Here is a 15,761-nt window from a genome sequence, read left to right as displayed (position 1 = left end):
AAGAAAGAATATTGCATGGGCAGTATTCTGAGCTATTTGAATGATTGAGTTTACCCCATTGTACCAAAGTGATATTCTCATCACCCCTCCCCCCTCTAAAGTTTGCTGTTTCGAAGGCCGTTAAATGATTTACAGAATAAGGAATATAAACTATTGGTATTTAGGTCTTCAAATAGCTAAGTGTAGTCCAGTGAGGGTTATGTTTCTTGAAGATTAGTGCAGTCTGCATATCATTCATGATTCTGTGCAGGAGGGAAAAATAATGGGCCAAATTAACTAGTCTCCAGACCACTGAAACCTGTGAAAAATCATGACATCAGACATGTTCAGTAGAGTACAGTTAAAGCATTACTTTCCTATTGTGCACACCTTTGATTTGAAACTTGAACTTAATGTTCCATCAAGTCTACGTTGATTTAGCTATTTTTCTCAGTTCAAGTTTTCAAGCTGTTCATCTTGTTTATGTATTTGCAAAAAAATACATTTCCATAAATAATTTTAACTATCAGATATTAAACCATTTACGTGTCCCTATGTGCCTCATGTTGAAATGGATATCAAAGATTCAGAGGATGAGGAAGCACAAGAGGAAGATTTATTTCTGATGCCCTGAATTTCAGTCTTGCCTAAGTAATTCACCCCCCAAAAGAAACACAAATTGTCATAGAGTAATACTCAAAATGACACAGAAGGAGGCCATTCAGCCCACTGAATTAATGTTCTCTGAAGAATAATCAGTCAATCATGTTCCTCTGCTGTATTCCCTTAGTCCTGTAAATGTTCCCTGAAGTACTTTTTAAATTTTCTTTTGAAATCACTGATTGATTGTACCCACCTCCACCACCTTTAATTTTCTCCTTCGTTATTGTTCCCAAAACCTTAACATAGATGTTAAACTGACCAACCTGCGATTGTTAGAAATGCCCTCAACCTTTCTTGACGAATGGTGTCACATTTGCCAGATTTCTATTCTCTGGCCCCTGCACCAATTGAAGCCTGTGGCAAACATTTCTGCTATCTCCTATCCCAGGCTGCTTCCCTTTAGCATCCTGGGAGGCAAGCCATCTGGAACTGGTGACTTAACCACCTAAGTACAGCCCGTCGTTCCCATACATCCTGCCTATTAATTTTCACCCCATTATTGCCTCTATATCTATATCTATTTCTACCTATATTTTGCTAGTGTCCTCTTTCTAGTAAAAACAATGCCAAAGGTGCCTCTCCTCTTTGTCCCATCCCAGCTATTACTAACTGCTCACTATTTATATGCTGGTTCATGATTGTCTGGTCATCCACCTCACGACCGCTGAGGGAGATTATTAAGTCCCAAAATGGCTGCTTTGTTTATCCATATTGAAAGCAATACAGCCTTCCAAAGAAATTCATTGCACCATTGCATGTGAGCACAGATGTTTAAGCGATTGTGGCATATTATGCTGTTTCAAAATAGCAAAATTAACTTGAGATTTCTGTTAAATAAATAATAAATACCAATGTTTATTTCATGTGATACTAAGAATTGTTATATTTATTCTGTGCTACTTTTTATTTTCCTTTATTAGGTTCTGAACTCGCCTTTCCCCCTGCTGCCCATGATTGTACAGTCTGCAGTAAAACCTTTCAGATTCTTTATAAAAATGAAGAGATCATGGTTAATGACGTGTTACTCCTCAAAGTTAAAATGTTGCTTGATAGCAAGAAGGTAAAAAAGAATTTAACTTCAGATTCTACTTTAACATTTTTGTTAAATTTAAATTAACTAACATTGGATAAAGTAAAGTATTTTAAGCTTGATTCATGTTGTTATCCAAAAACAACAACAACTTTATTAATAAAGTCCTTTAATGTAGAAAATCATCCGATGGAGTTACATGCAAGAAACCGACACGATGAAGGTGATGGAAACCTTGCTCATAGAGTGGGTTTTAAGTAGGGTATGAAGTTAAAGGAGGATATGCCTGAGAAAATGCCAAAATGGCTAAGATCTAGGGGCTAAATAAAGGGGAGAGGAGGGAGAAAATCAGATGACTAGAGGCTAGTTAATCTAACATGTATTTGTTCGTGGGATGTGAGCACATTGGCATGGCCAGCTGCAGACAATGGCTATGGATAAATAAATTATCACCTGGAAAAATCTTGGTTAATAAGGGTAGATTTGTTCAAATCATGTTTTGGCTTCCTGATTGAATTAATTGATAAACAGAGAAGTTGCAGAAAGTAGTGCAGCGGATGATATATAAGTGGACTTTAAAATACATTAAATAAAGTACCATACCAAATTTATTTCATTTATCAATTTGTGGCACTATTTTGCTTCAATAAATGACTGCATCATAAAGAATACCACTTGAAACATGCTTGGACTATAAACTCACTGAAGCAGAGGTGGCTTGGCAGTGCAATTAATGATGCTGCCAAATGCATAATAAATCTCTCTGAAGGAGAGAAATTTGTTTTCGCACGTATCTTCAATTTTGATGTACATTTATCCCACATCAAACGGGAAGAGATATTTTCTGAGTTTAAGCTCCTCTATTCTTGGCTATCCTGCCACAAACCAGCGTCCACTGAAAATGCTGAATCCTTGAAAGCCTGTCTAGCTGACCTAGTGCATACATATTGCAGGATACTCATTGACTTGGCCGATTTTTACATGCAGCAAAAATATCTGGTAACGTTGCCAGACCTCAAGGCCAATCCATCTATAATCTTGACAAAGGGACTGGAATAATCCTCATGAACAAGCGTGACTACATTGATAAATTGCACACTGTTTATAATGATGGGTCCAAATTCATATCTATTGGACACGTCGCTAGGCATGACTGCTCAGCCCTGCTCAAAAGCAAGTTACAAAAATGCCTGTTGGACTTGCATAAGCAGAACAAGATGCCGGGTTGTGTATATGCTGGAATTTGTCCTGAAGGCTCGTTGTATTCACAGAAGCATGAACTGCTCAAGACGGACAAAAATGGTGTCCCTCTATGCCCTGTCGTATCTATGCTGGTTTTGCACAACATGAATTGGCCAAATGATTGAGCACGTTTCTATAATCAGTCAATCAGTTCTAAGCAGGTTTTCCACATAGCAGTGAAGGAATTTCCACATTTGTGAAGCCCATGTAGGACGTGCACATCGATAGCAATGCCATGTACATGGGCTCATTTGACTTTGCTAGCCAATTACCTAATGTTCCACTGGGTCACAATATCATGGTGGTCTAGACCGCCCCCCCCCCCCCCCCCCACACACACACGCACACACGCACAAAAGCACACACGCACACACACACACACACACACACACACACACACACACACACCTTGTGTGACCTGTATTATGAACTCAGCAACTTGCTCAGTTGAGTTCAGTTTAAGGACCCACCATGTATGCCCAAATAGATAACATTTCCATGGCATCCATTCTAAGTCCAGCTCGCATTAACATCTCCATCGGTTTCCACATGAAACACACCTTTGATGGAATGACTCCGAATTAACCCTTGCATATTTCTGTTATGTACATATGTTTACTATATTTGAATCTGCAGCTGCATGTACAAATGTTCCACAATATAATGGGCTCCATCCTGTGCTGAAATTCTCCTTTGAAATGGAGCAATCAAACATGCTATTCTGCAGGGTGATGGCTATCATGATCAGATTGTTGCTCGTTGTATATCATGCAAACTGATGAATGGGTCAAGGGCCACCACATTTGGTCCTGTTAAGTGCCCAGCTTACCCTGGATGGGTAAAGTGTCCCAAAAGTGAGGACAGCCATTCCACACTGCTACTATACAGTAGCAGCACGAGTGGTATTCTCCACCATCCAGGTGCTGCCGTCAAACCATGAAGACATTCTGCCTAGTACAGAAATTATTAATGAGGTTATATGAATTTCAGTGCTGGTGTGATGCCGAGTGTAGAGACCGTATGTCCAAATCACTGGTGGATCGTATTAAACAACATGTTACTTCATCTGTTCTCAACAGGCAAATTACTATGTTCAACTAGCCTGTGCTTGCAAAACTCAAAGCATAATGTCCAGCATTAGATGTGATTCCGTGATTGGGAACACTTATTAAACAATCCCGATTGTTTTAAGAATTACGCTAACAACCACTTTAAAATAATCAGTCAGGCTCGCAGTGTGGTTTACTTGCATGTGCGTGAAGCTATGGACATTTGCAAACAAAAAGAACATGTCCACACATTGCATGTTTTAAACAAAGGCTTGGGGATAGTCATTCTCTGCTTCATTCCTCACGGCAAATCCATTACCAATCAGGTGACTTGCTTGATTTGAATTTAAGCAAAAGCTTGGTGTGGTAGGCTATATTAGGGTTATCGCGGTACCTAGGTGGGATGTACCTTATACTGTAGTATGAGTGGTAGAACCCGCCTGCTGGTTCCGCCCAGCAGGCGGAGCGTAAGAGTCTGTGTTTCACCCACAGCAGTCATTCTGTACCGGAGCTGCTGGGGTAACTACTTGTTCATTAAAGCCTTCGACTGGACTACAATCTCGCTTCAGTAGTGATTGATCGCTTGGCAACTGCTGTTCCCTGTTAATTGTTCCATGCTGCATTCTCATGGCAATGCCTCTACCAATTGAAGGTCATTTGACCAACCAGCACCCTCCTCTCGTGCAGTATAATTGTTCTCTGAGATTTGAGAGGAGTGTGAGATTTGAGATGAGTGTAAGATAAAAAGATCTCTTTTTTCCAACAGTAACAAAGTCATTTGGAAAATAGAAGCAGGCGGGATTTAAGGGACAATGGTAACTTAGGTATACAGTTGGCTAAGTGACAGGAGGCAGAGGGTGGTGCTCAAACTGCTTTTGACTGGAGAGACATATCCAGCACAGTGTCCTAGTGCAGGATTTTTCAAAGTGAACATCGTGGGTTGCGGACGGGTGTTGGGAGGGTCACGGAGCAACAGTCACACCGTTCCCGCGATGGACTTGATCGCAGGAGAAACGCCCAACAGCCGTTACAGGCTTTTACATCGAGAACGGTGGCCGTTGCCACCTTTTAAATGGAAATAAATGAGGCTGTGTGGAGTCTTCTGCCCTGAACCAGCCAGAGAGCAGGTCAAGTTTTTATCCAGGTACATGCTTTTGGCACCAAATCATGGAGCAGTGTTGCTTCCATTTTCCCAGCTGCTGGCTTGCAAGGCAAGTCAACTGTGAAGATGAATGGTTTTCTTGAAAGTAAGAGATGGTCAGAGCCACAAATAGGCAGTTTACCGATTGGACAGGATCTCAACAGAATCTGCTGAAGATAGCTGCCATGGAGAGTCTAAGGCAGGACAAAGCAGTGCGAGTGTTAACTCTGTATGGAGCTCAGGGCCTCTAATTAATAGCCTAGAAAGAAGAAACTTAACTCTGAAATAAATCACTATAAGATGATTTGATGTATGGTTTTGTCAATTGTGCCATTGCAAATAAGGATGCAAGGCCCATGCGTGTTATACACAGGGAAGTACTGAAAACTGAGAGAAGTTTCAGATTTTGAAAGAGTAGTGATGGGTAAAAAATTCCTTTTGAGGTTAAGACCCAAAAGTCAGTTATTAACTTAGAGCTGACTCCAAATTAAAAGACTATGCTGCGGTAGCTGACCTGTAGCACCACATTAAAAACATGCCAAAAGCCCATGAGGCTGTCATCATTCTGGTCCAGCATCTCCCAGTAGTATCCAGTGCTGAGTAAAACGTGCATTTTGTTGCAATTGCCCTTCATGTGAGGTTGGATTTTTCGGTTTCATAAAGATGAAGGTTGGCGGGTGTGGGTCTCGAAGGTTGGGAGGTGTGGGTTGTGAATGTTGACCAGTTGGCAAAAGTAGTTCCCAGAAAAAAGTTTGAAGAACTGTCCTAGGGACAGGTAGTGGCCATGTTGCTTTTGTGCAGTGATGGTTTGGGGAGTACAGTTTAAAAGTATGCGGATGATCCAAAACTTGGCAACATATTAAATAGTAACAAACATATTAAATAGTAACAAGTATAGTATCAGATTTAAGGAGGACGTAGACTGATAAGATGGGGCAACAACATGGTAGATGCAATTTAATATGATTTAATGTAAAGTAATGCACTTTAAGAGGGACAATATGGGAGCGTAGTATAATCTAAACCTGGGAGGTGCATGTTCAAAATTCCTGGGTGGCAGGGCAAATTGAAAAGATGGTTAAGAAAGCATGTGGGATTCTTGAGTTTTTAAAATACAAAATGAACTAAGTCTACTAAGCCGTTCCAAATTACTGGTTAGGTCTCAGCTTGAGAAAGATGTCCAATCCTGGGCATCACACTTTTGGAAGGATGTCAAAACCATGAAGAGGGTGCAAACGGGATTTACTAGAATGGTACCAAAATGGTATCTGGAGAGATGGTTGATTTCATTAGAACAAAGAAAGCTCAAGGAAGATTTAATAGAGGTGTTCAAAATGATAAGGGCTTTGATAGATTAGACATTGGCAGGAGGATCAATAACCAAGGAATGGATGTTAAATGAGGAGAACAGCTTTACACAGGGTAATTAATATCTGAAATGCAATATCAGAAAGGCCAGTGGAAGCAGATTGGAATGTCTTAAGATCTTAAGAAATAGGAGTAGGCCAGTCCACCTATTGAGCTTGCACCGCCGTTCAATGAGATCATGGACCTGATATGCCATTTACTCTGCATTTCAGCCTGCCCCCCCGATCTTTGACCCTCTTCTCGATCAAAAATCTGTCTAACTTAGCCTTGGTAAGAATCTTTCCTGTTTATTTCCTTTGCTCCTGATTTATTTTATTATTTTTTATCCATTGACCCATAAACAGAATGTGTTTTTAATTAGAAGACTTAAGCTGAAGTAGCCTGCTTGTCAGGACATTGTGTTTTGGAGAGGAAAAACAGACTTGTTGGTGCTGAGTGAATCTTAGGAACCGGTTTTTGGAGGACGTAGATTCAATTGGCTAACTGGCAGTTGGTGGGTTGGCCAGGGACAATGTTAGAACCATGGAACTCCTACAGTGCAGAAGGAAGCACTAGAACTAGGGGGCATAGCCTTAAATTAAGGGGGAGAAGATTTAGGACTGAGTTGAGGAGGAACTTTGTGTCCAGTGAAGCAGGTGAGGCTACCTCGTTAAATGTCTTTAAGGCAAAGATAGATAGATTTTTGAACAGTAAAGGAATTAAGGGGTATGGTGAGCGGGTGGGCAAGCGGAGCTGAGTTCACAAAAAGTTCAGCCAGGAAAAGGGGTAGGGCCAATTAGTCACCAAAAAGGGAACTTGCACTTGGAGGCAGGGGGCCTGGCTGAGGTTTTAAATAAATACTTTGCACCTGCCTTTACTAAGGAGGTAGATGCTACCCAGGCTATGGAGACCGATGAGAAAACTTTGTCTCCAGAAGAGTTCATAATTAATAAAAAGAAAGTGTTAAATAGACTGTTCGTGCTTAAGGTTGTTACAACAAAGATTTATTTGAATTAAGATTTTTGAGTTGACTTGTTTGCGATAACACCCCAATTGTACAGTAAGAAGTCTTACCACACCAGGTTAAAGTCCAACAGGTTTGTTTCAAATCACTAGCTTTCCGAGCACTGCTTCTTCCTCAGGTGAATTCCGGGAAGCACCTGCTCATTCGGGTTCTAGTCAGGTGGGCTCTGTGCACTACTTTAAACTGCATAAGTCTAAGCCTAGCAGAGGAGGTGGTGGAGTGAGCCCTGCCTAGTGCTTCGCTCCAGAGTCCCCAACCCACTTCTGTCCCCAGTTCATCCTCCCATTTCTGTCTAGTTTTGTCCTGTGATAGTCTTGCCCTATCCAGTAACCGTCCGTATATGTTCCCACAGTTCCTCCCCTCCTTATTGTCTGTGTTGATTAGCTCCTACAGGATAGTGTCTTTCGGGGCCCTGAGGTACCTTCTCCTTACAGAGAAAGTGTTTAATTTGGAGGTGCCTCAACTCCTGTCTTGTCGGTTGGTCCAGGCGCTCTGTCAGTTTGTTTAAGGTCGCAGGTCTGTCCCCTATGTAGAGGTCCCTAACCGCTAACATCCTCCTGTCCTGTCTCCACTTTTTAAAGGTGGCGTTGAGCATGGCCAGTGGGAATTTGGGGTTGCCACAAATAGGGGACATGAAGGACATCTCAGTTTGGCCAAAATGTTGCCCCATTTGATTCCACATCTTCAATGTGGCTACCACCACTGGGCAGGATGTGTGTGCTTTGGGGGGGATCGGAGCGCTGCCGTGGCGAGTGCTCGGAGGGTCATTCCCTTGCAGAAGGACCCCAGCCTCACCCATTCCATGCTTGGTTCTCGTATCCATCCCCTCACCCCCTCGGCTGTGGCCGCCCAGTGGTAGTACTGTAGGTTCGGTAAGGCTAGATCGGCCATGTTTTTTTTCCCTTGCAGTATTGACATAGGGATCCTCTGGTTCTTACCCCCCATTCCGCTCTCCCCTCCCCCACATGCACAAACACCATAATAATTTTGTCTACTTTGTGGAAATAGGCCTTGGGGATGAAGATCGGTATGGATCTCACCAGAAAGAGAAACCTTGGTAGTGTGTTCATTTTGAATGTCTGCACTCTCCCCGCCAGTGTTAGCGGGAATGTATTCCAGCTCTGTAGGTCCTTTTTTACTTCCTCCACCTGAATGGTCAGGTTCCACTTGTGGATCCATGTCCTGTCATGGGTTATCTGTATCCCCAGGTAGCGGAATTTGTTTTGGGCTAGTTTGAATAGTAGACCCTCCAGCTCTGTACCTCCACTGTTCAGGTTCACCGGGAATGCCTCGCTCTTGTCCAGGTTGACTTTGTAGTCCAAGAAGGCTCCGATCTCTCTCAGAAGCTGCATGATTGTTTTCAGGCCGTTCTGTGAGATGTAAAGGAGAAGGTCAAGGACATCCTGACTGGTGACCTTGTAGTAGCCTGACCAGGCTTACTCTCATCTCTGCCTCCTCTTTGTATATCCTTCCAACTTTTTGCATCTCGCAGAGCAATCGCCAGTGGGCATCCCTGCCTTGTGCCTCTGTGCAATTGGAAGTATTCTGAGCTGGTGGTTTTGGCCCGAACGCTAGCCATGGGGGCCTTGTACAGGAGTTTCACCCATGAGGTGAATCCTGTCTCTAGCCCAAACCTCTCCAGTGCCTTAATGAGGTACTTCTATTCGACTCGATCGAAAGCCTTTTCTGCGTCCACTGCAAAGAAGTCTATTTTCGAGAATTCCTTCTCGAGGGTTGTAGCAACTGCACTCATCTGAGTCCGCTGCCCTCATCTGCTCCATGAATGTTGTCAGCTCACTGGCCATGCCCATCCTTTTCCCCAATCTGGGGCTCGATCGGTCTGTCAATGGGTGATCAGTCGGTGCGTGTCATTGTCGTGGATTCTCGCCATAGTCTTTTTTATGAAGCCTGTGTCGTCCCAGTTGGGTGCGTACATGTTAACCAGTACTAATGGTGCCCCGTCTAGGACACCACTGACCATGACGTACTGTACCCCCTTGGTCTGTGACTGTCCTTGTTGCCTTGAACCTTGTCCTCTTACTAATCAATATGGCTTTGACAAAGGGTCATTTGGACTCGACACGTTAGCTCTTTTCTCTCCCTACAAATGCTGCCAGACCTTTTCCAGCATTTTCTCTTTGGTTTCAGATTCCAGGATCCGCAGTAATTTGCTTTTAATCAATATGGCTACTCCCTTAGCCCTTGTCCCGTAATACCAGTGATACGTCTCTTCCACCTAGCCCTTTCTTACCCGCAGTCGGTCCTTCCCCCTTTGGTGTGTTTCCTGTAGGAAGACTATGTCAGCTTTCAGACTTCTCAGATGGGCGAAGACTCTGGATCTTTTCACTCGGGCATTAAGTCCCCTAATGTTCCAGGCGACAATCCCGGTGGAGGGAGTTCCGCCCCCCCTGCGGGATCAACCATGCCTTCCTTGTGGATGCGCCCTTGCACTTCGGGGTTTCCCTTTGTTGGGGGCCTTTCCTAAATGGCTATCGTTGCCGTTGTCACCATGTGGTCGGGCCCCTGCACTCCAGGGTTTACCTTTGGCCAGGCGTCACCTGATACGTTAAGCAGGTTGGTTCGATGTGGACTGCACTCGATGCAGGGAAGTTAGAAACAGACGTCTAACACTGGAGAAGATCCAACACTGTTTTATTCAACTACAGAACTGCTATACATATTCAGCTGTGGGTCGACACTATACTGATCTGACTGGTGACCTTGTAGTAGCCTGACCAGACTTACTAGCTACCGCATGGTGTTTGCACTTGCTAGCTAGTGGACTCTGACTGTCTCAGTAGCTGGGTCCCGAGGGAGCGGCAAACCTAGTGCCCTCTGGCTTTATAGTGGTAGTGTCCGGTCTGGTGATTGGCTGTACTGTGTTGTATGCTTACTGGTCATCCTATGTGTCAATCACTGCCTGTCTGCATCTCATTTTATATATATATATATATATATATATATATATGAGTGGATATTATGATAGCACCCAACATGGCTGCCAACAATGTGTACGCCACGTGGGTACGCCTCTGCCCTCCGGGGTTTCCCTTTGTCCAAGGATCCTCCAAAGTGGCTCCTTGTTTCCTCAGCTTGTTCCTTCCCTGCCAAGGCCTGTACGATATTCAGCTCATTTTCCGTTCTCCGTTCCCTTTTGTGTCCGTTTTTCTCCTATTCCACCTCCTTCCCCCTTCTGTCCCTGTTTTCATTGCGGTTCCTGTCCCTTGCCCAGGCTATTGATTCTGATGAACTCATTCGCTAGCTCTGGACAGTTGAAGTCATGCTCCTCCTTTTGATATGTGACCCAGAGCTTGGCCGGGAACAGCAAACCGAAATGTACCCATTTATTGTACAAGGTCAATTTTCCCGGATTGGTTCTGCTCCAATGTGCTGGTAAATTCTGATTGTATATCCTTTCCAGATGCTTGCTTTTGTTTGCTGTGCCCACGGCAAGATCCTTTCACGGTCCTGGTATCGATGGAGCTTTGTGATAATTGTACTCGGCTGCTCCCCGGCCTTGGGTTTCAGTCTCAGAGACCTGTGCGTTCTGTCGATCTCTGGGGGTTGGGGGAAGTTGTCGCTCACTACTAAGTTGCCCAGCAATTGGGCGACGTAGTCCATCGGGTCTTTGCCCTCAATGCCTTTGGGCAGGTCATGATCCTGATGTTTTGTCTTCGGGACCTGTTCTTCTGGTCCTCGACTTTTCCTCTTATGTTCTACTGGGCCACCAATAACCTTTTTACCTCCGCCTCCAGGGCGACGATTCTGTCGCTCTGGTCGCTCTGGTCTGTCAAAACCTTTTCCAGGTTGAGGATCGTCCTCTCCTGGGTTGCCACTTTTTTCCCCAGCCCATCGATTCCCTTCTACATGCTGGCCATTGCCTCCACTACTGACACCTGGATTTTTATCTTGGTCGTCTCCTTCATGTTGGTCGGCTCCTTCATCAAGAAACTCTTCCATCCGTCTCCAGGTGGAGGCTGATGCTCGAGTTATTGCCCTCTCTCCTGGGTTGTCGGAGCCCCTTCGTCTCCTGTGTCTGCTACCTCGTCTGCCTGGTGTTCATGGCACGGTCCGCTGCTTCTGCCTTCTCCTCGGCCCCTCGAGCTTCCTCGGCTACCCTCCATAAATTGTTAAGGGATTATTCCCCTGAAAATTTAGGCAAAATTCAACCAAAAGTGCTTTTTATTGTCTGGGTTCGGAGGAGAGCCACCTGATGTGCTTCCCCTCAGCACATCACGCCACCGGAAGTGCCAGCATGGACTTCTAAAGTGGAAATCGTGTTCAACTAATTTTTTATTCAGGAGATAACCGTAAGGATCAATGAGGGTAATGCTGTTGCCGTGATGAGCATGGGCTTTTAAAAGACATTTGATACAGCGCCACACTACTGACTTGTGAAAAAGCTATAGGTCGTGGAATAAAAGGGACAGGCTATAGGTCATGGAATAAAAGGGACAGTAGAAACATGGATACAAAATTGGCTGAATAATAATCAATGGATATTTTTCAGTTGGAGGACGTGCAGCGGTGTGCCCAGCATCGATATTGGGACTTTTGCTTTTCCTGATATATATTTCTGATCTAGATCTAGATCTTTGTGTGCAGGGGGACATTTTCAAAGTTTGAAGATGATACAGAACTTGGATGGTTGGAACTGTACTCCTTGGAGAGAAGAAGGCCAAGAGGAGATTTGATCGAGATGTTCCAAATGATGAGAAGGGTGGATGGAGAGAAACTTCATTCTCATAGAAGGATCAATAACGAAAGGTCACAGATTGAAAGTGATTTGCAAAAGAAGCAAATGTGATCAGGGGGCGGGGGAATTGTTCACAATGAGTGGTTCGGGTCTGGAATGCACTATCTACAGGTATAGTGGAGGCATTCAAGAGGGCAAAAGCAATGTGCAGGATTACATGGAAAAGGAGAGGCAAAGGAATGGCACTAAGTCACAATGTTCATTCAAAGAGCCAGTGCAGGCTCAATGGGCTGAATGGCCTCTTTCTGTGACGTTACAGTTCTGTGAGAATAGTATATGTTTAAGAGATCTATCATTTTCCTAAACTCCAATGAGTTTGGGCCCAATCTTTTGAACTTTCTTCATAAAACAATCTCTTTTTTTCAGCAATCAGCCTGGTGAACCTTCTCTGAACTACTTAGTTAAGTAAAGAGACCAAAACTGCACACACTACTCCATATGCGGTCTCACCAATGCGCTGTACAGTTGTAGCAAGACTTCCCTTTTGTATTCCACCCCTTGCAATAAAGGCCAACATTCCATTTGCCTTCCTAATGACTTGGTGTACATGCATGCTAGCTTCTAATGATTCACGTACAGGACATCCAGGCCCATCAGTACAGGAGTTTCTTTTCATTTAAATCACATTCTGCTTTTATGTTTTTTCTGCTAAACTGCATAACCTCACATTTTCTCACGTTATACTCCATCTGCCAATTTTTTGCCCACTCAGCCGATCTTTATTTCTTCGTAAACCTTTATATTCTCCTCATAACTTCCATTCGTACCTGTAGGAGCATTTCCAAGGACTGGGTATTGAGCTAGCTTTTACATGGGGTTCCTCCCTCTTAGTTACAGCTCAGCTGAACACACAGACTTGTAGACACATCCACTCCGGTTACGGCAGCTTTATTTTGGTCCACATACTTGGGAGAGTGATCTGAATAAATGCCAAAATTACTCTGCTTGACACAAGTATAGACACCCCAATTATACAGTTATCCAAAAATCAATAGCCCACTCCAGTTGGACGAGCCAATCCTTGGAGCTGTCAATTTTGTATTGACCAGTGAAATTTACTCTAAGCAGCCGGATGACTGTGATCAGCTCATGATTTAACCCCATTCTGCCACCTGTTGTTTACCAGGACACTGTATCCATTTTGAAGTTGTTTTTCTGCCACTTACATGTTATTTATCACAGTCAGTTCCTGCCCACCTCATTGTTCATTTAGGGGCAGGATACTAAAGTTGGTTCTCCATTACATGGATTGTCTGAGACAAGATATTGGGGACACTGATGAGAACTGTTTACTGAGCTGACTGTTACTGCTGACCATACTATTTCTGTCTAATCCTCTTTGTCTCAAAAACATGGACAAGTTAGCTATCTTAAATCCCATCTTGCATTGTGGCCACTGCTTTTAGCAAGAGTTTGAATGCTTATTATTGCTATGTCCTAAAAGTACATGTTTAATGGATAATAATGATTACTGGGCAAACTTTCTATGATTAGTCTGAATCCTGAATAAGCGAACTTACGTAGAACATACAGTTCAGAAGGAGGCCATTCAGCCCATCGGGTCTGCACCGAGCCACTTGAGCCCTCACTTCCACTCTATCCCCGTAGCCCAATAACTCCTCCTCACCTTTTTGGTCACCAAGGGCAATTTATCATGGCCAATCCACCTAATCTGCACATCTTTGGACTGTGGGAGGAAACCGGATCACCCGGAGGAAACCCACGCAGACACAGGGAGAATGTGCAGAATCCGCACAGACACTGACCCAGTGGGAAATCGAACCTGGGACCCTTGTGCTGTGAAGCCACAGTGCTATCCACTTGCGCTACCATGCTAATTATTGTAGAGCCTTTCTCCAACCTTGGGGCAACTGGGGCTGCTTTAGCACAGGGCTAAAGAGCCGGCTTTTAAAGCAGACAAAGGCAGGCCAGCAGCACAGTTCCATTCTCGTACCAGCCTCCCCAAACAGATGCTGGAATGTGGTGACTAGGGGCTTTTCACAGTAACATCAGTTGAAGCCTACTTGTGACGATAAGCGATTTTCATTTCATTTTCATTTAATTTCTCAATGGAATATACTGTTGTTGAAAGTTATGAATTGTATAAAGTGTTAGTGAGACCACACCTGGAGTATTGTGTTCAGTTTTGGTCTCCTTCCCTGAGAAAGGATGTACTGGTGCTGGAGGGTGTGCAGAGCTGAAGGGGTTGGATTACGAGGAGAGGTTTAGTAGACTGGGACTGTACTCGTTGGAATTTAGAAGGATGGGGCGGGATCTTATAGAAACATATCAAATTATGAAGGGAATCGATAGGATAGATGCGGGCAGGTTGTTTCCACTGGCGGGTGAAAGCAGAACTAGGGGGCATAGCCTCAAAATAAGGGGAAGTAGATTTAGGACTGAGTTTAGGAGGAACTTCTTCACCCAAAGGGTTGTGAATCTATGGAATTCCTTGCCCAGTGAAGCAGTTGAGGCTCCTTCATTAAATGTTTTTAAGATGGAGATAGATAGTTTTTTGAAGAATAAAGGGATTAAGGGTTATGGTGTTCGGGCCGGAAAGTGGATCTGAGTCCATAAAAGATCAGCCATGATCTCATTGAATGGCAGAGCAGGCTCGAGGGGCCAGATGGCCTACCCCTGCTCCTAGTTCTTATGTTCTTATATTCTTATCTCCTCAATGTTTGCCACTACTTCTCCATTGTCTTGCTCTTTTTCCTGTTGGTCCCATTTCACTTCAGCCAACTCTGTTTTCATGCCCTTTTCTTCACTGTTGTTTAATTTTAAGACGCTAGTTTCAGATTCCTATTTCTCTCACTCAATTTGAATGTAAAAGGTCATATGCTATGGTCACTCTTACCCAGAGGATCCTTTACTGCAAGGTCAACAATTGATCCTGTCTGATTACACATATTAGGTCTAAAATAACCTGTTCCCTAGTTGGTTCCAGAACATACTGTTCTTAGAAACTGTCCAAAATGCTCTCTTTGAACTCATTCCTCAGGCTACCTTTGTCAATTTATTAGTCCAATCTGTGTGAAAAATAAAATCTCCCATGATTATTGCAGTACCTGTTCAGAAGCCTCTGTTGTTTCTTGATTTACATCCCATAATATAGCTTCTGTGAATGGACCAATAAACCACTTCCAACAGTGAATTATTTACGTTGCTATTTCTTATCTGCATCCAAACTGTACGTTTTGATCCTCTGAACCAAGATCATTTCTCATTATTTCATCCTTCATTAACAGAATGCCCAGCGCCTATACCTTCCTAACGTTGTGAAGTGTCAAAGGCCCTTGAATTTTCAGTTCCCAAACTTGGTTATCTTGCAATCATGGCTCTCTAATGACTATTATATCAGACTCCTTTATTTCTATTTGTGCTATCAACTTATCCGTCTTGATACAAATGCATGCATTGTTAAAGACCCTTTAATTCTTTTTACCATTTTTCTCCACTTTTGCCTTATTTGCTGCTGCAATCTTCTGTTTGTATGCTGTCCTTTCCTGTCATACTACCTGCATTGCTAC

The 15,761-nt window shown here is 43.6% G+C and overlaps 1 protein-coding gene across 9 annotated transcripts in view; it reads left to right on the top strand.

The window, feature by feature from the left end:
- Positions 1 to 15,761, top strand: part of fam135a (family with sequence similarity 135 member A) — a 228,239-nt gene that overhangs the window by 90,356 nt on the left and 122,122 nt on the right. For 8 of the 9 annotated variants that reach the window (XR_005461064.1, XR_005461066.1, XR_005461065.1 and 5 more), the window contains one exon: positions 1,563 to 1,702. The exons of the other annotated variant lie outside the window; for it this stretch is intronic. Coding sequence is in view for 5 of the 8 variants with exons in the window: in XM_038800680.1 (XP_038656608.1) it covers positions 1,563 to 1,702 (140 nt within the window). In the remaining 3 variants the exon portion in view is untranslated. The remainder of the gene's footprint in view (positions 1 to 1,562; positions 1,703 to 15,761) is intronic. 9 annotated transcript variants of the gene reach the window in all.

The sequence above is a fragment of the Scyliorhinus canicula genome, chromosome 6 (genome assembly GCF_902713615.1).
Source record: "Scyliorhinus canicula chromosome 6, sScyCan1.1, whole genome shotgun sequence".
Lineage (NCBI taxonomy): Eukaryota > Metazoa > Chordata > Chondrichthyes > Carcharhiniformes > Scyliorhinidae > Scyliorhinus > Scyliorhinus canicula.
This window is presented reverse-complemented; position numbering and strand designations above follow the sequence as displayed.